Genomic DNA, 21,399 nt, shown 5'->3' on the forward strand with positions numbered 1-21,399 from the left:
TTATTTCATGTGTGTTTGTGTGGCTGACATTGACATATGGATGTCATCTTTTTTAAATTATTATTACAAGATACAAGGTAGATTTATTATTATTTATTTGATTATAATATAATAATATTTGAATTTTTTATTGTTATTATTGTTATTATTATTATTATTATTATTATTATTATTAACCAGTTTTGTACAAATATCAAATGGAAAATACAAGTATATAGAAAACTATACATGTATGTTACAGTGTTGTTGTGTTTGTTTATTTTGTTTTGTTTTATTTTGCTCTCAAACCTCTGTGGTAGAACAAAAAAACGAAACACCGCCTTATCTTAACAACACCTCAAACACCAGAAAGTTATTAAAGCAAAAATAACCCAAAAAATAAATAATCACAAAATAAAAATAATAATAACAAATATGTCCTCCAGTTAGTGGCTTTTTTTTTCCATTAAATGTTCATTTGAAAAACGTCTGAAATAAGAGACATTGTCAGTCTTTGTTCATAAATATATTTCCCCGTGAGATAATAGAAATGTTTCAACAACTATTCTGTTAATAATATTAGCTGATAAAAATAAAACCGTGTTCATTTATTTTCCAAAGTAACTAAATACTAAAGTTTATAAAATGAGCATAAAACAGACAAACACTAGTCCAAAAAAACCCCAAAACTATAGGATTTTGATATTTTCCTGAGAATAAATTCCTAAAATTTCTATGGGAGGACTCCATTGGAGAAATGTTTTGGATTTTTACAGAAATGGTTTGTTTTTTTGGTTTTTTTTGGGCGTTTTTAATTTTTTTTATTGGTTCCAATTACACTATGTAGGATACCTTATATATTTTTTTTATTTCTATAAAAGTTTTTTACTAACAGATTTTTACTTTTTTTTCTAATGGATATCTTTTTCAAATAACTTTTAGGATTCTTTAGGATTTACTACATTTTATCCCCTTTAACAAAAAAAGTGCGGTTCTTTTAGGATTTTTACAGTCTTATTTTGTTTTATCTTATTTTATTATGCAGTTGTCGTTTTTTTTAATAAATTTTTTAACTTGTTTTTGATTTATCCACTCCGATCCATAAAGACGGCTGACCCAGAGTCAGATTTAAAAAGGTTTAAATACCGCGTAAAGAAATCTCGCGATATTATCAGTGTGGTGACGACTTTCCACGTGTCCTCTGTGATTTTTTGAAACTGGCCAATCAGCGGAGGCGGCTGGATGCTTTCGCTCGAACGGACCAATCAGGAGGCTTTGTTGCAGGAATTTAAAGGTCTGTGCGGCTCGTTTTGGGTATTACAACCTTAGCGCGAGGAGCAGGTAAGCGCCTGTCGTCTGTTTGTGTACTTTTATTTAAAGAAAGTTGATTTTATCTTTAAAAATGTATTTTTATTTTGCGTAGCGTTAAATATTTGACCGCTTTGAAGCAGCTGTCAGCGTGTTTGAGCGTCAAACGGCCGCTCTGGAGCTCAACGTGTCCGCGCGTCTCTCTGTCACGAGGCAGCACATTTAAACTAACCTTTTCTTTTTTTATTTGCAGAAATAAACCAAGAAAACTTTAAATTTTATCTGCTGCTGTGATCTGGAAGTTAAAAAAAAATGTCTGAGAACAACGAGCGTCTGAACAAGTTCAAGAACAAAGGCAAAGATGCCAACGTGAGTTTATTTTGTGTCATTTCCAGCATCAGATCTCACATTCATCGCTTCAGTTCAGCATTTTCTCACAGTTTTGCGTCTTTGTTGCAGGAGCTGCGCCGCAGGAGGGTGGAGGTCAACGTGGAGCTCCGAAAGGCGAAGAAAGATGATCAGATGTTCAAGAGGAGAAATGTGTCCGCGTTTCCTGAAGAGGCCACTTCTCCTCTGCAGGAGCGGACCCAAAACTGTCAGGTGAGACGAAAAAGCTTTATCAAAACTCATCACTGATCACATCTTCACTCTGAGGCCCACTGATACTGTTTTTCCAGTACTGAGACTGGTTATAAATAGTTAATGAGACTGATACCTGATATTTGTATATATGCATTTACAATATGTGAAAATATTTGTCAATATTTACAATTTGAAATACATGAAACTATATTTCAAGTTAAAAATTAATGAATAAAAATACCTCCCTGAGGTTTTACAAAGTAAAAGTTCCCCCCATGTCGACACTTTCTTTCCACAATTAATTTTTATCACTGATACTTAAAATAAAATGTAATCGGTCTACTTCAATCTGTTTTTCTCAAAATTAAATGCTGTTATATACAACAAAAAAACACCTCTATAATCTTGTCTTTTTGAACTGAAAAATATTGTTTGTCAACATTTAAACTGTCCAAAACTAGGTTAGGAAAAAAAATTACAGTTTAGTTAAACCAACTCCTGACAATGGTAATAAAAGTTAAAAATGATGACGTCAGCAGGGACATTGTTGTTATGTGTTGCATGTCATAATCTAAAGTCAAAATGTTGTCCACCTCCTGTTTATTCTTCTTTATTTAATTGTAATGTTTTATTTTTATTATTATTATTTATTAAACACGTTTTTCTTTATTTATATTTTGTTATATACAGCTGCAAGTCCTCTGAACATACAGTATGTACACTGATAAATGCTAGGAGGAATAAAAACAAAAAAAATCACAAAGGGACGTCACAGCTATGAATCATAACAGTTATCAAATCTCAGTCATGTGTTTGTCTTTTTTGAAATGGTCTATTAAATGTTGCCGTGTCCAAATAGACCACGATTGTGTTTGTTTTGACAGTGTATAATAATAATAATAATAATAATAATTCTTATTTAATCATGATTAACTCTGTTTATATAGCGCTTTTTAAAAGAATTATACAAAGTGCTTTACAAAAGAAATGGTTTATGGCAGTCAAATTTTGTATTTAGAAAAACAATTATATCGATACAACACATTTTATATTTATTTATTTACTTTTTTTTACATGCCATAGTTTAATTGTTTCAGGAATTATGTCTGACTATTAACATCTTTTAAAATAAGTTTTAAAAAATCTTTTTAAAACAATTATATTAATACTTATTTATTTATATATATATATATATATATATATTTTTTTTTTTTTCTTTAAAAAATATTTTTTTCTTTCTTTCTTTCTTTTTTTTTTTTAACTTCTTTTTTTGTGACCGTCTCCAGGCCACCAGGCAGTGGACGGTTGAGGAGATCCTCACAGGAGTGAACAGCAGTAGCGTTGAGTCTCAGCTCCAGGCCACGCAGGCTGCACGGTAACGACGAATCGTCAAATCTCTCCTAACATGAGCCTTTTTTACTGCACAATCAAAACCACCACCTGCAGCCGCCGTGACTCACTTTTCGGTCGTCTCCTGACTGCAGGAAGCTTCTGTCCCGCGACAAGAATCCGCCCATCAACCAGATGATCAGCGCCGGTCTGATCCCGAAGTTTGTGTCCTTCCTGGGTCTGGCAGACTCTCCTCCGATCCAGTTCGAGGCCTCCTGGGCTCTGACCAACATCGCCTCCGGGACGTCCGATCAGACGGCGGCGGTCGTGGAGGGCGGGGCCATTCCTGCCTTCATCAGCCTGGTCACTTCCCCCCACCAGCACATCAGCGAGCAGGCGGTCTGGGCCCTCGGAAACATCGCCGGTAACCGGCAGGGTTGATCTTTTTGTCTAAATTCTGGTCATATTTGGGTAAAAGCAAAGGTCATGTATGTTTTGTTTTTTTGCTTTTTTAGGTGATGGGTCCGCCCTCAGAGACCGCGTCATCAAGCACGGAGCCGTGGCTCATCTGCTCAGTCTGCTGGCCGTCCCCGACCTGTCTGTCTTTAGTGTAAGTAAACTTTTTTTCTATTTTTATTTTAATTTTTTCACCCAGATTATTGCATACAATCATGACATCGCCACTTTTTTGCAGTTTATTACAAAAAGTTACAGAAATGCAACAAACCTTTAAAGCTGCTGTTTTTCCTTTTAAAATGGAAAAATATATTTAGAAAAGTAAATAAAATAACAAAGTGATATAAGAAACAAAATGCGTATTTATTTATTTTTCTCCCCCATAATTTATTTTAACGATAATAATACGTTTTATTTATAGTGCTTTTTACAAAGACACTAAACACAAAATCAAATAAAGTCAGTAACACACAGACAACAAATAAAACAAAATGAAAAACACCCTCAGTATGTTGCACCTGTATGCTGTTTTGGCTGTGTGTCTGTTGTAAATTGTTCTCTCTTTTTTTTTTTTTTTTTTGCATGTTTTTTCCCATTTTTTGTCTGTTAAGTCCTTCACTTGTTTTGTAACTGCATCACCTAATTTAAAAAGAATGAGAAAAAATATGATTTTTTAAAAAATTATAATCAAACTAGATTTTGGTTTTTAAAAAAATCCTTAAAAAATCTGAGAAACACTACATCTACATTTTAAATATGTAATACCTGTAGGCCGCCTTACTGCCCACTAGAGGGCGCTCAAACCCAATCAAAAGCTGCATCGAATCAAACTCATGTCCTCTTTTACTGTCCTCGCAGGCCGGTTACCTGAGAAACGTCACGTGGACGCTGCCCAACCTCTGCCGCAACAAGAACCCCTCCCCGCCGATGACGGCGGTCCAGCAGATCTTACCCGCTCTGGTTCGCCTGCTGCACCACGATGACCGGGAGGTGCTGGCTGACGCGTGTTGGGCCGTGTCGTACCTGACGGACGGCTCCAATGACCGCATCGAGGTGATGGTGCAGACCGGTTTAATTCCTCGCCTGGTGAACCTGCTCGGCTTCGAGGAGCTGTCTGTCGTCGTACGTATAAAATCTTATTTTTTGTTCATCAGAAAGGCGTTTCTTTCCATGTTTATAATTCTCTTAATTAAATAATCACATTTTTTAGCCCTTTCACGAGGTCATTTATTTTATTTTATTTATTTATTTTTTGGCTTATTTTCCAGTCATTTTCTTTTAACTCTTCATTATCATTATTATTATTGTTATTTTTTTTTATTATTATTATTGTTATTTTTTTTTATTATTATTATTATTATTATTATTTTAGAATTTTCTTATAATGTTAACTTGCTTGTCGCCCTCCCACGTTTTTAAAGACTGTTTCTTGCATGAGGCAGCGTCTTGCACGGCTCCGGCTCGCCGTTGCACCTTGATGCAGCCCCTCACAGGTTGTACGTTGACCTCTGTCGCCCTCGTCCCTGCAGACCCCGGCGCTGCGAGCCATCGGTAACATCGTGACGGGCACAGATGAGCAGACTCAGGCCGTGCTGGACGCCGGCGCCCTCGCCATGTTCCCCCAGCTGCTGCGCCACAAAAAGGCCAACATCCAGAAGGAGGCAGCCTGGACTCTGTCCAACGTCACAGCAGGGAAGGACACCCAGATCCAGGAGGTCATCAACGCCGGCCTCGTCCCGTACATCATCGATATGCTCATGCGGGTACGTTTTTGTTTTATTGGTTTCACTCGGAGGAAAATCTAATTTCAACTTTAGCCAGCTGATCTGTGACATTCGAACGTGTCGAGCCGGTCCTCAGAGTCCCAGAACGAAATCTTAAATTCATTTAGGCCTGAAAAGTCTTTGAATAGGCTTAAATTGAAATTTGCAAAGACTTAATTGACCCAAACATTTATGTCTTTTTTAAAAAATTATTATTATTCTTTTTATTATTTGTATTATTATTATTTTTTTAATTATTATTTTTTTAATTTAATATACTTTTATTTTATTTTTTTTTATTTTTATTCTTTTTCAAAATGAGTCAAACTCTATTATATGAAAATCCACATTTCTGATGTAAGAAACCAGTGAACCTAAAGCTTTACTTTGTACTTGAGAGTTGAGTTAAATGTAAATTAACCTCAATCTTTCCCTCTTACTTAGTTTTAATATATGAATATGAATTCAATGATCACAGACACAAAAAATCCAGTCTTACACTTTAAGATTATCGTAAATGTCTTAAAAAGCATTAAATTAATTTTATTGAATAAGTTCCCGTAATAAGAAACGTTCTAACGTACAGACATATTATTATTCACTATTTTTATTTATTTCTTTATTTTAAAATTAATTCAGTTAAATTGTCTCAAAACAATTTAGGTGTCTGAGAAAGTCTCATAACGATGTCTACAAGTATCAAATATCTCAAAATAAACAGCTCAAAAATAATGAATCTTTCTTATTGCATACTACTAAATATCTGTAGTTTTCAGCTCAGCAGCCGTCGTCTCATCACGTCCGCTGGTGTCTGTAGTTTTTCATCCCTCTTCTCTCTGCAGGGGGACTACAAAACCCAGAAGGAGGCTGTGTGGGCTGTAACAAACTTCACCAGCGGGGGCACCGTTCAGCAGGTGGTCTACCTGGTTCAGGCCAACGTGCTGGAGCCTCTTCTGTCTCTCCTGTCCTCTAAGGACAGCAAAACTGTCCTCGTCATCCTGGACGCCATCACCAACATCTTCCTCGTGAGTACTCTTGCATGTCGAAGTAAACGTGTGCGTTTTCAGATTTGATGGATCGGATCAGTTCGATCACGGACGATAAAACTCGCGTTTTTTTTCTTTTTCTGCCAGGCCGGGGATAAAATCGGGGAGTCTGACAAGCTGAGTCTAATGGTTGAAGAATGCGGCGGACTGGACAAAATCGAGGCTCTGCAGTCTCACGAGAACGAGTTGATCTACAAAGCGTCGCTCAACCTGATCGAGAAATACTTCTCGGACGAGGTGAGCGTCCTAAAAGACGATTTTTAAAATGGCCTTTTATGCCCATGAGTCGTCCTAACTGTCTTTTTCTTTGTGGTTTTTAAAGGAGGAGGTGGTGCAGTGTGTCGCCCCGGACGCAACCAGCAACGGTTACACGTTCCATGTCGGCGACAGCGGGAGCACTTTCGATTTCTAAATCTTTTCTAACGTCTGCTGTCACCTGTACTGTTCCTCACTGCTGCTGTTTGTCCTCTGTTCATGTTACTGTGGATTTCTTTTGTATGTACTGTACATACTGTTTTAATACGACAAAACATGATTGTAAATAAAGTTGTCAGATCATGTGTTGAGTTTTGATGTTTTTGGGGTTAAATCAGTCTGTTGATACTTTTAAAAAATGAAAATATAAGTGTTGTAGGTAGTAATATTGTAGTTATGGTTACCATATATCTAAAAATGGCAACTTGTGTCAAAAAATTGAGGATTTTAGGACGTCTCAAAGACTTTAATGCGTGTCTTGGATTATAGGACGTTTTTCTAGGATTTTAGGCTGTTTCTAGGACATTCCCAGGACTTTTGTTTCCATGACTTTTGGACATTATTTGGATTTTAAGATGTTTATAACATTTTAGGACCTCTGTTTGGGGGGTGTGGGGCTCCTCTACTCGTAATTTTTTTGAATAACAAGAATGAATTGATAAATACTAAAAGTACGGAAACTGCCAGTGTGGATTAGCGCCCGAGCACGAAACGTGCACGAGGACCCTCTTGTGAATGCAAGGAATTATTTTTCTCCCCAATGAATTGCATTTTTGGAGGCTTAAACGTGTACAAAAACTCATGAAAAGTAATACACGCATCCGGTGCGGTGGAAAATTTTGTATTTTGGTGGTTTCGGAAATGGGCGTGGCAAAATGGCTCCACAGTGCCCCCTAATGTGTAGCCTCAATGCCCAGTTAAATCTACATTTAAGAAAATCGGTGCACTTATGTATCATACCCAGACGCACAAAAAGCCTCTTAGACCCACCCCCCAAACCCGACAGGAAGTTGGCCATTTTGAATTTTGAGCAGATTTTGGGCAATTTCTGGCCTACATTTGCGAACTTGTCCTATGGGATTAATCCAATGGACTTCAAATTGGGTGTGTCCAATACTAACCGCTTCATGGTTAAAAGTTATCAAAGGTCCACGCCAAACTTTTACAGTTTTCCCGTAGCATGGCGTACAATTTTGATGTCTTGCTATAAAACAGGAAATTGTTTTAAGATAAGAGTCCTGCTTTGAACACATCTGTAGGACAATATTCACCAGTCATGATAGTGCCACCTACTGACAAGAGGAAGTAAGCATTGAGGGACGATTTTCATTGGATTTACATGATATTTACATGGTTTGGGCAACATATTATGTCCACCAAGATGACATGGAATTTGTGTCCCCTCCACTAACACCTTATTGCTGCTGGAAGGACTACACCACGTGAAATAGTTCACTCCAGGGTCCAACGTCTCTGCGCCTGTTATCCCACTTTCACAGAAATGAACAACAGCTTTAGCTGGTGTCCCATGAGCATCCCGACATATGTGGAGATGCGACGGTCCTTTCATCGCTGCTTGCAGCTTTGCTTTCATTGTGATATGACATGTCTGCATCCCGCTCCAGCGCGCAAACATGTCCAACAGCCCACCTAAGCGCAAAGACATGTCTGACATGTCCAACAGTCCCCATCACGGACATATGTGACATCCCGCTCCAGCGCACGGACATGTCAAACACCCCACCTAAGCGCAAAGACATGTCTGACAGCCCGCTACTGTGGGGATATGTCTGACAGTCCTCTCCAGCGCGCAGCGGACATGTCCAACAGTCCTCTCCAGCGCACGGACATGTCCGACAGTCCCCAGCGCGGACATATGCGACATCCCGCTCTAGCGCACGGACATGTCCAACAGCCCACCTAAGCGCAAAGACATGTCCCACAGCCTGCTCCAGTGGGGATATGTCTGACAGACCTCTCCAGCGCGCGGACATGTCCAACAGTCCTCATTGCGGACATATGTGACATCCCGCTCTAGCGCATGGACATGTCCAACAGCCCACCTAAGCCTTTGACATTTCTAGGATTTTAGAATGTCTCTAGTATTTTGAGCTATCCAGGATTTTAGGACATTTCTAGGATTTTAGGGCTATTTGGGATTTTAGGACATTTCTTTTTTTGTTTGTTTGTTTGTTTGTTTGTTTGTTTGTTTTTTCCCTTCTTTTTAACTGTGATATGGATCCCACTGGGTCTGAAATAAAGAATAAAGTTAAAGTAATGACATTCTAGGATTTTGTACGTTTCTAGAATTTTAAGACACTTAAATTTTTTTTTCAGGATTTTCAGGATTTTAGGATTTCTGATTACAGGACGTTTCTGGGTTTTTAAGACATTTGTAGGATTTTAGAGCTATTTGGGATTTTAGGACATTTCTAGGATTTTGAACGTTTCTAGGATTATAAAACGCTTGGGATTTTCAGGATTTTAGGATTTCTGATTTTAGGACGTTTCTGGGTTTTTAAGACATTTCTCGGATCTTAAAACATTTCTCGGATAATTGCAATGGAGTAAAATATTTCCCTCTGAAGTGGAGTAGATGTAGAAGGTGGTAGGACATGAAGTACTCATGTTGATTAAAATTACCTCAAATTTGTGAGTAAAAGCACTCGGATACACTGGGACCTGTATCTGTGTGTGTGTGTGTGTGTGTGTGTGTGTGTGTGTGTGTGTGTGTGCACTTGCGTGTGTGTGTGAGTTGCAGTGAGGTGCCACATGTTGGAGAAATGTTTCACTCCCCCAAAGCGTGCTGTCGTCACCGGTCAGCTCCAACCAGCAGCCCCCTGAAGTGGATCCACACCGACCGGAGGATCCACAGTTCAACTCCCGACTCTCGGAGAGGAGGACTCGGTCCGAGGCAGAGCTGCCGCCGGAGGATGTGAAGACAAACACCGCGGTATCTCTCCACACGCAGCCGCTCGTTTCTTTTTCCCACCGTGGAGAGGTCACTTCTAGTAAATGCACTTTGCAGCATTTTTGTATTTTCTTTTTTTTATTTTTGGTGAGGGATCGCGATGGCAGTTCAGTTCACATCCGGGCCACAATGCCTTGACTCCATTATTGTCTAAAACTGGCGGAGACGTTGATAAACCTTATTTTTTTCTACGTTTGACGACGCGTTTTTTATCACGAGCAGTGAAGGCTGGGACCAGGAGGACATGTCTAACCAAGGAGTCCGGAGGAATGGCCCCGTGAAGCTGCGATTAACAGGTAGAGAGCAACGCTGTTAAATCCCCAACTGTACTACACACACACACAAACACACACACACACTAAGCTAGGAGGGCGCCGTGTATTTGCTGGAACAGTTCCCATGGGCCATGGAGTTGGCTTAGCGCCGGTTCTTTCACCCGCGATTTATACCACAGTTTTTATAACAACAATACATTTTAAATATCTCCGTTTTTACTGTGTTAGCTTATGTTTGTAAACGAACCGGTGTGACGCTCAGTGAAGCTGAATTTGACTGTTATTGTTCCGGGAAATAGTCGCAACCCGGTGATTGTCGCCAGCAACCACCAGCACCAGGCATAACACGGGTCCCTTAGCTTAAACATTGTGCCGCTTCATGTTTAACGTGGTTCTCGCGTATTAAAAGCAGCACGGAGCGCAATGTTTTGCATGTTTATTGAACACGTATGTTTTAACGTGTGTGATGTTAGAGGGGCACCGAGATGTGACACTCTCCTGTTGATAGACGGGCTCATGTGAGGCTGGCTAGCCGACGTTAGCTTAGCTGGCAGTTAGCCGTGTGAAGCCGTTATGCAGCGACGGTCCTCGGTGAGGTGACAGCGACTCCACAGGTCACAGGAGAGGGCAAGAGAGCAGACAGACAGACAGACAGACAGCTGCCTCCCGGGGTAGTTATTGTGGTTAAAGGGGTAGTTCAGATTGTTTTTTTAAAGTGGGGCTGCATGGGGTTTTTAATTCATAGACAGTGTTAAAAACAGATGTCAGTCAGCCTGCTCCCAGTTTGGACAAGCAGGCTGCAACTAAACTTATTTCAGCCACACGACAAAACTCCCATTCATATATATAAATATTTATGTGGGATTTTTGAGACTGATAGCAATAGTGGAAAAATTCACCGATTACTGATATGGCCACCGATATAGTGATTTTTTGAGCTGGAATGAAAACAGATCATTTCTATGTGGATTGTGCATGATTTTGCACAGATATCATTATGCAAAAGTACTCAGAAGGCTTTTATTTAACAATTTACTTATGTAACATGACACACAAACAAAAATAAAGAATGAATAAAAAACAATTAAATGTCAGTACTGTATGAGTTTAGCATCAGTCTTTACTGACTGTTCAAATAAAGAATAAATACAACCAAATAAATAGCTAAATAGACATCAGTACTGTTTAGTATCAGTCAGTTGCTGAACATTTAAACCACCCAAGCATTGTTTTCTGCATTATATGGTCTGTAAAAAATTGTTCTTATTGCTGCATATCGGAAAAAATATACACCGATATGCTCTGATATGTGTGTGAAAGGCTCATATCGGCTGATAATATCGGTTGACTGATATGTATCTATATCTATCTATCTATCTATCTAACTATATATATATATACATATATATATATATATATATACATATATATATATATATATATATATATATGTATATATACATATATATATACACACACATCTCAGGTGAAGTGTAGACCTGAACATGGAAACTACATTTGCAAATTGACAGGATGCCAAGGGCCAGTTGCAGCAGCCCGATTTTAGGACATTATAAGGATTTTAGGACATTTTTAGAATTTTAGGACACTCCTAAACTGTAGGACGTTTCTTGGACTTTAGGGTGTTTCTAGGATTTTAGGAGCTATTCAAAGATTTTAGGATGTTTCTAGGATTTTACGACATTGCAAGGATCTGAGGACATTTCTTGGATTTTAGGAAATCTTTTGGATTTTAAGATGTTTCTCAGATTTTAGACGTTTCTAGGAATGCACGACTTTTCTAAGATTTTGTCATGTTTCTAGGATTTTAGGACATTAGGGTCTTCGCTAGGACCTCTGTCAGTGGGTGTGGGGGATCCTCCACTGGCACTTTTTTTTATAAATAAGCTCTATTTTGATGCTGTTTTATTCACTCTGGCACCTTATGGGGCCTAAAAGTACAAAAATAATTCCCAGTGTGAATCACTTATATTTATTGGGAAATAGAAAATGGATGGGGGTGTGGGGGACCCAGTTGGGGGCCAAATTTGTTGAGTATGTTATAATGAGAGTATTTTCTCTGCTTTACTTTTATGCCAGACACTGATTTCCAACGGGAAAATTAAGCTCTTATATTGCTCTCTTCAAAGCCAGACTCTATGGAGAATCAGTTGGTTTGTGTTATTGTGTGATTTTGGTTTCATAATAACACAAACCAACTTATTGATCGAAGTGTAAAATACACTGACTATAAGCACCCCATACACCCCCACTGGAAAAAACATCAGCACTATCCCTTTAAAACGGGTCACTATGAAGTTGTACTTTTACGGCGTGATCTTGTCCGTCCCTCCTGCAGCTGTTTGGTTTGTGCCTTCTCAACACAAACAGCAAAAACATGAGAGCTCGGTGTTTTGACTGGGAGGAGAGGCCGACAGCTGCCCTGTTTTTTGATGTACGCTCAGGATCTGACCTGAAATTCCACAGCAGACTTTTCTATCAGAAGAGGGCCAAGTTAAATATTTAAGCTGGTGCTGTTTCTGTTAGGAATCAGTGGAAGCAACATGGAGGGATGTTAATAAGAGAGATTTAATGAGCTGGAGGTGCAAGATGGCCAAGGACATTAACCCTTTGAAACTCGGCCCTGCTGGCTGTCCCTTTTATACAGACACCGTTTCTGTGCTGCTTAATAACTTAATAACTTTTATAAAGAACGGTGAGGCGGCGTATTCATATTCCAGTCAGGCAGTGTTAAAGGAGATATTGAATCCTGGACAAGAAGTGCAGATTCAACAGAAACGAGGTATTTAACCATGATTTAACGGCATGGCAAAGTAGTACAAGGCTTTGTGTTTTTACACACAAATGTTTTCTAAACGCAGTGGGAGTTATGGCAGCGGAATAACCACATGCAGAGTGAAAAAACAAAAATTTGTAGGAAGAAGTTGTAGGTTTGCTCTAGTAAAATAAGTTAAATTTAATTCTAAATGGCATTAAAAATGTCTTGAATCAAACTTGCTGTAAGGCCCTGACACACCAAGCCAGCAGTTGGCTGTCGGTGAGCATCGTCGCCCTGTTTAGTGCGGCGCGTCTCGAGCTGTTGGTGCTCACCGGTGCTTTTTTCAGCAGAGTCAGCATGTTGAATCGGCGTCGGTGATTAGCAGCTCAGTTCAGCACAAAAGAAGAAGAATGAAAGCGAGGAAAGTAAACAAAGAGCTGAAGTCATGAGGAGGTGAAGCGGACACAGACTTGTTCCATGAAGTCAGGTGTTTTGATCCATTGAGCTCTTCAGCAGAAACGTTTGCTGATGGTTTGTGTTGCTCAGAAATATACTTTGGTCTTTCAACATTGGAGTGTGTTGTTAGCGTGCTAGCTAGTGTCGAGGCGATCTTCAGACAGCGCCGCCTGCTTGTATTGAGTTATTTCCTCTCATGCATGTGCAGAGCGTACGTGCTTGCTGTCCGCAGGTCGCAGTCTTTGTGTTCATGTGCAACTTTTTGGCCGAGACGCGGTGACGTGAGGCGATGCAGCAGACGGCTTTAGTCGCTTCTGTTTCTTTGACGTCGGCTCATTTTTATTTTTTTGCTCCAGTTCTGGTTATTGTAAAACGGTCCTAAATTTCATTTCAGTGACGTTAAAAAACTCTCAGAAAGACTTAAATCTAACTTGGCATAAGCTGCAGGATCCCTGATGATATATATGGGAGGGTGGACAGTTAGAGTTTGCAAAAAGATCCATGCACGACTTTCATGTTGAAATCCAGAGTCTCTGCAGTTGGACATGGACCGCAGTGGTCTCCCGGTGGAATGCTGGGAATGTGAGTCCACTGTGACAAATAGCGAGAGCAGGACCTCATCGACCACTTCTCCTCTTGATGCTGAGTGACACTGCACACTCCCACACTAAATATATGTATGTCTTTCAGTGCATTTGATATATTACCCCTAGAGCTCGCTTCGCAGGCCATATTTCCTCCAGAATTATGTAATATCGTGCCATGTCGTCCACATGGTCAGCTCTGTCCCACAGCTCGCTGCGTCCTCTCTGCTTGGGGGCCTCTTTTGCAAAATGGCAGGAGGCCAGGGGCCAGTCGCAGCAGCCCCATACATGTTTCTAGGATTTTAAGAAGTTTCTTAAGTATCAGGACATTTCTAGGAGTTTAGGACGTTTTTAGGATTTTAGGACATTTCCAGGATTTACGATGTTTCTCTGATTTTAGGGTGTTTATTGAGTTTCTGGACTTTTCTAGGATTCTATGACATTTCTTTGATTTTTGGTGTTTTTTGGATTTTAAGACATTTCTTGGATTTTAGGACGTTTCTGAAATTTCAGGACTTTCCTAGGATTCTAGGACATTTCTATGATTTTAGGATGTTTCTCTGATTTTAGGACATTTCTCTGATTTTAAGATTTTTCTCAGATTTTGGGAAGTTTCTAGAATTTGAAGTCGTTTCTAAGATTAAAGGATATTTCTCAGATTTTAAGACATTTGTAGGATTGTAGGACTTTAGGGTCTTAGCTAGGACCTCTGTTGGAGGCTGCGGGGTCCACTGGCACTTTTTTCGATAAACAAACTCTTATGTTGATGCTGTTTTATGCACTCTGGCACCTTATGTACACTAAAACACAAAACAATTCCCACTGTGAATCACTTTATTTTAATGTGAATTAGAAAATGGATGGCGGGCAACCCCACGCTCTATCGGGGGCCAGATTTGGCCCGCAGGCCATAAGTTGAGTATCCCTGCTCCACAGAAAGGCAGCCTGAGTTCTCACTTTCAGCAGAGTCTCCGCTACACACTGTCATTATGTGTTTCTTTGTTTAGCGCTGCACAGCTGTGTGTACGAGGCTGATTAGCCCGCTGCAGAGGGAGTAATGGGCCCGGAGAGTGTCATTGCGACATTGTAGCTGCATGTTGTCATCCGCAGTCGGGTTGAATTTTTTGACACAAAGCTCTGCAGATGAATTTGTTTCCAGGCAGGTTGTGAATGATGAGTTGCTACATTCAAACAGGCCCGTAGCTGTTTGTGCTGTAGGCGTCTCTCCTCGCCGACAGCCCCCCCTGTCCATTTGAACCAGATGTTACAGATGTTTGCCAGCTATTAAACTGGAAAAATATGGCAAGCAAGCTGCTAAAACTAACACTCGGGGTGAGAATTGCCCCCTGACTACACGGGACAGGTTTCCATTATGCTCTACAGCTGATCACCCCTAAATTATGTGACACACAAACACACACGATCCACCGGCTCATAAATTACATCATTTGGGCACGGCTCATTGCGTCGTCTGATCATTTCTAAATTCTGTCGTGCAGACATCGCTCGTGGCATAATTTGCACCGCTTTCCATGCAACCATAAATCTGATGACACGCAGCCGAAGTCACAGAGTTCCCTGTAATGCGATTTTGCAGAAAAAGGGAACGCATCCTTCCAGTCTGTCTGTGAGTCACGAGCTGTCTGTCACACAGAAGTGAAATCCTAAAAATCACTCTCTGACGTTCTGTCTTTGCCCTGTGGATAAATATTCTGCCCAGGAAGACGTGCGACAGAATAATAAACCGACTGATTGATTTTCTGGTCTGATTCAGATTCTTGACGTTTATTGGCCCTTTTTTTGTCTCAGCTCGGAGTTTACATGTGACTCGTTAAGCATATGGTTTGCTCATCTGAATTCTTTGGCGCGCTGCGAACCGGCGAAGAGAGCTATCTCAGTGGGATTCCCTTGAATTCTCCATTCGCATTCCCACCTCTTCCTCTCTGAGTCACTCCTGTTCTTTCCGACTGTAAGCCTCTTCCCCCTCACACAAAGTCTAAAGCATATTTCACTCCCACCCTCACTAACCGAGCTTCCTCCGCTCCCTCTGATTCTTTTTCTGTCCGATGCGCTCGCTGTACGCAGTTGTGTGGCTCTCTTTGATAATCAGCTGCTTTTGCACATTAACAGGATTTGCTAGTGCTGCCGATTTAAGGGGTTTAAAGAGATAGTTTAGATTTTTGAAAAGTGATTTTATGAAGTACTTATTGATAGTTAATTCATCACATACAGTAGAAGTTGGTTGGCTTGCTCCGTGTTAGGAGAAGCAGGCTGGAGTCCGGCACTGAAGCTGAGCAATGCACTGCTGTGGATGGGGTCAGCACCTAAAAAAGTTTCACCTAAAAAAAACTTAAAATCAGTTTAAGTGTACGCTATAGTAGGAGTAGTTTCACCGCTTTACCTTCAGATAATCACTGGCAAATGTATGTTTGAATCAGTGCGGGGCAAAGAAAATAACTGAATCTTCACAGACTTCAATAACAGTCTGTGACATTAGTTAATGCTGTTTTCTCTCTCCTATCTCGCCGTTAAGGCAAGGCAGCTTTATTTGTGTAGAACATTTCATACAACACGGCAATTCAAAGTGCTTTACAAATTAATAAAACATAATAAAAGATACAGATTTATAATGAAAGAGGAAACAGATTAGATATTAAAGGTAAAATCAATTACTAAATGATGAGAAAAACCCTTAAAATATCAAATAGTGCAGACAAGAGGTGCAAAGGTTAAAAAAAAAAAAGATTTAAAGTCAAGTTTAATAAGTTTGTAGTCATTAGCGGGTGGAGTAAGCAGTATAAAGAAGAAAAAGATCGTTTTTAGCTTTGATTTAAAAGTGTTCAGAGTCGAGGCTCGTCGAACATCATCTGGGAGGTTATTCCAGGTTTGTGCTGCATCATAACAAAACGCTGCTTCACCGTGTTTAGCTCTGACTCTTGGGGGTCAGCAGGCCGGCCCCTGATGTGCTGAGGGTCCTTGAAAGTTCATATGTCACAAGCATGTTAGGGATATATTTCGGCTCTAAGCAGAATCTAAATGGAAAAAGATAAAACGTCTGAATAACAACTTTGGGTGACAGATGGTGCGACATTAGCAATAGTGCATAAAGTTTAAGTGACGTGAAACATGTTCCACGTGTTGATAACCGTCATATATCATGTCTGTGTGGTAGGGCTGGGCAATATCAAGATATTTTACCGTATTGAGATATGAGACTATATATCGTCTTAGATATATTGCTATGTCATGCTTTGGTGATGTAATGCATTGACTGTGGATAATTAGCCCATACAACCCACATCCAAAAACCCGAACTATCACTTTAAGGGGCCAGTACTAATTATTATTAAATACTTGCAAATTTTCCCTTTTTTAAGACGACTGAATGGACACAGATGCCGCCGGAGAATGAGTTATTTTGGAGATCCAAAGGCCCCGGGGTCTCACACTGGCCCACTGTGCGGCTTTGAGTGAAAGGTCTCTCCTTCTGAGGCCTCGTTTTGTCGGTGCAGCTCGGCGTGACTGTAGTCTACAGATGAGGGTCTTTGGAGGCTGGATAATGAAGAGGAAACCCCCCACAGCTGGGCACAGATGGGGCCGTGGAGGCACAGGACCTGATGATGAAGACCATTTTAATGTGGTCTCGGTGCATTCATGTGGTCCTTTAGTCTGAGCCTTTTTTTACCGAGTGGCTGCATGGAAGTGATTTGGGTTGATCTGGGTGTTCAGACAGGATACATGGTAAATACACAGTGATTAGCTGCATGTGGTCGGCTCTGCCGGCCCGTCGTGGACATGAGCAAACATTTCCACGTTTGGCTTCGACAAGACGAGAAAGGAAACGATGGCGGCAAAAGACAAAAAAAACAATAACGAAATGGCGAGCAGGAATCAAAGGGGAGACGTAACGGGCAATTATTGCACATCATTTGTAAACGTTTTCCTTCCCCCGCTGAGAGCCGCCCATAATATTAAGACATTCCTAAAAAGTCAGGACATTTCTGGGATTTTTCGTTTGATTTTAGGACATTTCTTGGACTCTAAGACGTTTCTAGGATTTAAGGACATTTCTCTGATTTTAGGATGTTTCTTGGATTTTAGGACATTTCTAAAATAACAGGATTTTTCTAGGATTTAGGATGTTTATAGGAGTTTTGGATGTTTTTAGGATTTTACGGCATTTTTAAGGTTTTAGGATGTTTTTGGGATATTTAAACATTTTTTTGATTCAGCGACATTTCTTGGATTTTAGGACCTTATGACCTCTCTAGGATTTTAGGATGTTTCTAGGATTTTAAGACGTGTCTTGGATTTTAGGTTGTTTCTAGGATTTTGGGACATTTGGGGGATTTTAGGACTTTTCTTGGATTTCAGGACATTTTTAGGGTTTTATGATGTTTGTTGGACTTGAGGAAGTTTTTTTGATTTCAGGATGTTTCTAAGATTTCTAAAATTTCAGCACATTTCACACTGTCCCACATGAAATACACAGTGATTAGCTGCATGTGGTCGGCTCTGCCGGCCCGTCGTGGACATGAGTTCAAACGTTTCCATTTTTAGCTTCAGCAAGACAAGAAAGGAAACGATGGCGGCAAAAGAACAAAAAAAAAAGAAAAAAAAGAAACCGCGTGTGGAGGAATCAAAGAGGGGACGTAACAAGCAATTATTGCACATCATTTGTAAACATTTTCCTTCCCCCCGCTGAGAGCCTCCCCATAATTTTAAATTGTTCCATCAATTAATTGACTGGCTGGCTTTCCTGTTGGTTCAGCTGCTCTTCAATGAGGACAAAGCCTTCTGCGGTTGCTCTGCCCTCAACCGCCGCCAGAAACGGCCCGGAGGAGACCAGATGTAGCAGGGGGAGAGAGAGCGGGCGGCTTCTCAGAGAGGAAGCGCTCCCCAGACCCCAACACTTGTCCAAACGTCACCCCTGACAGGTGGGGAGCAGAACAGTCCAGAAACACCCCTTCTGAGGTTCCCCTGTAAAAATAAAGTGAAGAATTGCTATTACTCAGCAGGACACGAGGCGTCTTGTGTTGCTTGTATCGTGGGCTTCCAGCTCCGTCCTGTCGCTGTGTTATAACAGCGTGCCGCGGGTCTGATTAGTGGGCGGCGTGTGTGGTTTGGGGAGATTGGCTCTTCCTGCTGAGCAGAGCATCAACACTTGAGAATGGCTGCTTTGTAACATTAACAACAGATAATATTTTCCTGTATCCACACATCCTGTTTCATTTGGAGCCTGAAAGAAGAGAACATTACCCATCATGCTCTCTGTTTACACTTGACTGCAGCAGTGATTCCCAACCAAGGCTGCTTGTACTTCAAAAATAATACAGTGTATTCACATATTTTGAGTCAATAATGGTTAAAGGGACAGTTCGCCTCTGACATCAAAAACAAATATATCAGCCGTAGAGACGTCTGCCTCTCCAGCGCAGAGGAAGTAGATCACACTCTGCTTAAGACAGCTTTTGCAAACTTTTAAACCCAGAACAATGAATGCTCAACTTTCACTTTTGCTGCTCCTTCTTGCACAGAGTACACTCTGCGCTCCGAGCGTTTGATCAGGTAAATAACAGAACGGTAAATAGGCTTATCCAATTGAACAGTAAAAAATCAAATGCCAGTGGCAAAAGTTTTAATTGGTAATCGATCGGCGGTTAATGATTACCATTCCTAATATATAAATGTGTGTGTGTGTGTGTGTGTGTGTGTGTGTGTGTGTGTGTTGAACATGTGAAATTTAAAGGATCAGTCAGTGCTGTCAAAGTTTATGCAATATGTTGCTTTGAGCTTTGATTGAGAAAAACAAAACATATTAGTATTGTTTGGTATAAGCTTTATGAGTTTTTATGTTTTTTGTTAAAATAAGGAGTAACTGATCAATCAATTGTGAATTTTACCAGTAATCGATAAAGGAATTTGCTTCAAGTTGTAACTCTAAAATATATATATATATATATATATATATATATATATATATTAATACCTAAATAATCTCAATGGCATAAAATGGTCTGAAAATGACAATAATATTGTTTAAAGCAGATTTTGGCTGATATATAAGTTAGCTAAAAGAAGTGACTAGAAAATTAAAAACATCCATCTTCTGCCACTTCGAGCTGATCTAGACGCACACAGTTTTTTGACAGTTTAATCTGGATTTCTGCTCATTCTCATTAATGCTAAACTTCTCTCATTACCTGGTGCTCAGTGGAGGAAGTATCAGTGTCATTGCAAGTTCATGCATGATTGTACCTAAACGCAAACTGCATTGATCCTCTGGGAGGGGATCCATTTGGGAACTGATGCTTTCAGTGAGCTGCAGACAGCAAAACATCTGCAGCGCTCCTCTTAAACCTGCGTGGTGCCGTACGCATATCAACCGTACTGACTGAGCTACAACCCATCCTCTGGCTCATTTAATACGCACGCTTTCCTCTGGAGGTATATTATTGTGAGCCTTCCTGCACCTGAACATGTCCTCTTTTATTTCCATCATTATGATTTATGTAGTCAGTAGCTGGAAGCCATGGTTAATTATAGTTCATAAAGAATTTAAATTAGTACGGTGTATTCAGCCAGGATGAGTCACACGACTTTACATCTCCGCTCAGGATCTATACGATGTGCCACTCTGCGTGCTCGCACTAGTCGTGTGCCTCGCCGTCAGAGGGAAGGAGCGCAGAGAGCGAGAGTGTCTCTTTGGCCTTCAGAGAAGTGCTAATCCTCCTGGGTGGTTTGGGAAAGACCTTCTTCAAAGGCCTGTTCTGTTAACCTGGCTGTGGTGGTTTAATGGGTCAAAACTGGATTAGCGCTGAGTGTGAGGGCGGGGAGCTCCTGTGAGAACTAAACACATTCGTGTCTGCAGGCTCTTCTCCTATCAGTCCTGCCTCGTGTGCTCCGTGCTGTCCCTCCCACTGCCCAAGCCCCTCGATTTCTTGCCTATTTCCTTAACTAGTGCTTCCTTTGAAGTTAAGAGCCTCACTTGAGGGTATTTTTTTTAAAATCAGAGGCGGCTGCATGCATATCCAGTTTCAGGCTGGAACTGTGTTTGACTTTAGATGCCCTTAGTTTTGCAGTAAAAAGGAATATATTCATTTTGAAACATTTTTCAGTATGGCTGGTATCATTGGTGAGCTGAGCCTCACGATATCATTTTTTAGCAGCCCTTTATATACAGAGATCGCAACTTATAGCTGCTCTGAAGTCCTTTCTTTACATTATCTTTGCATTTTTACACATTAACAAATGACTACTGCATCTTGTCGCTCCAGTGTGTGATTTTAGACAACATGCTGGCATCGCGGAAACAAAAGAGGCATGACGTTTAACACAAAAGTGTCTGCCACTTGTGCGACGATGACATATGCATCGGCAGTGCTTTCTTAACAATAACAATGACATAAGGGACTGTTTGACACTTTTTATGTGCTTTTCAGGCTTCATTTTTTGATAATTTTGGCTGTGTTCATGCATATTTTGGCTGTGTTCATGCATATTTTGTCGTTTTGACTATTTTTCACCTGATGATGTCATTTTTTTTATTACTATATTTGGCATTTGGAGAAAATACATGCTATTTCCATGAGGTGCACTGTCACAATCAATGGTGC

The 21,399-nt window shown here is 40.3% G+C and overlaps 2 protein-coding genes across 3 annotated transcripts in view; both read left to right on the forward strand.

Moving 5' to 3' along the window:
- Positions 1-1,290: 1,290 nt before the first annotated feature.
- On the forward strand, positions 1,291-7,023 carry LOC121956961 (importin subunit alpha-1-like). Its single transcript, XM_042505416.2, has 11 exons — positions 1,291-1,320; positions 1,541-1,656; positions 1,747-1,887; positions 3,156-3,244; positions 3,354-3,622; positions 3,714-3,808; positions 4,513-4,776; positions 5,184-5,417; positions 6,260-6,442; positions 6,551-6,700; positions 6,786-7,023. The coding sequence occupies exons 2-11, from the start codon at positions 1,600-1,602 to the stop codon at positions 6,873-6,875; spliced, it is 1,572 nt and encodes a 523-aa protein (XP_042361350.2). The 5' UTR covers positions 1,291-1,320; positions 1,541-1,599; the 3' UTR covers positions 6,876-7,023.
- A 2,277-nt stretch (positions 7,024-9,300) lies between these two features.
- LOC121956324 (E3 ubiquitin-protein ligase SMURF2) overlaps positions 9,301-21,399 on the forward strand; it is a 79,240-nt gene continuing 67,141 nt past the window's right edge. Inside the window, exon 1 of one of the 2 annotated variants that reach the window (XM_088069355.1) lies at positions 9,301-9,985. In XM_088069355.1, coding sequence (XP_087925481.1) covers positions 9,934-9,985 — 52 coding nt within the window. In that variant the 5' untranslated portion in view covers positions 9,301-9,933. The remainder of the gene's footprint in view (positions 9,986-21,399) is intronic. The other variant, XM_088069356.1, reaches the window with a different exon arrangement.

Source organism: Plectropomus leopardus, chromosome 18 (assembly GCF_026936395.1).
Source record: "Plectropomus leopardus strain MGB_pleo_1.0 chromosome 18, ASM2693639v1, whole genome shotgun sequence".
NCBI classification, from domain to species: domain Eukaryota; kingdom Metazoa; phylum Chordata; class Actinopteri; order Perciformes; family Serranidae; genus Plectropomus; species Plectropomus leopardus.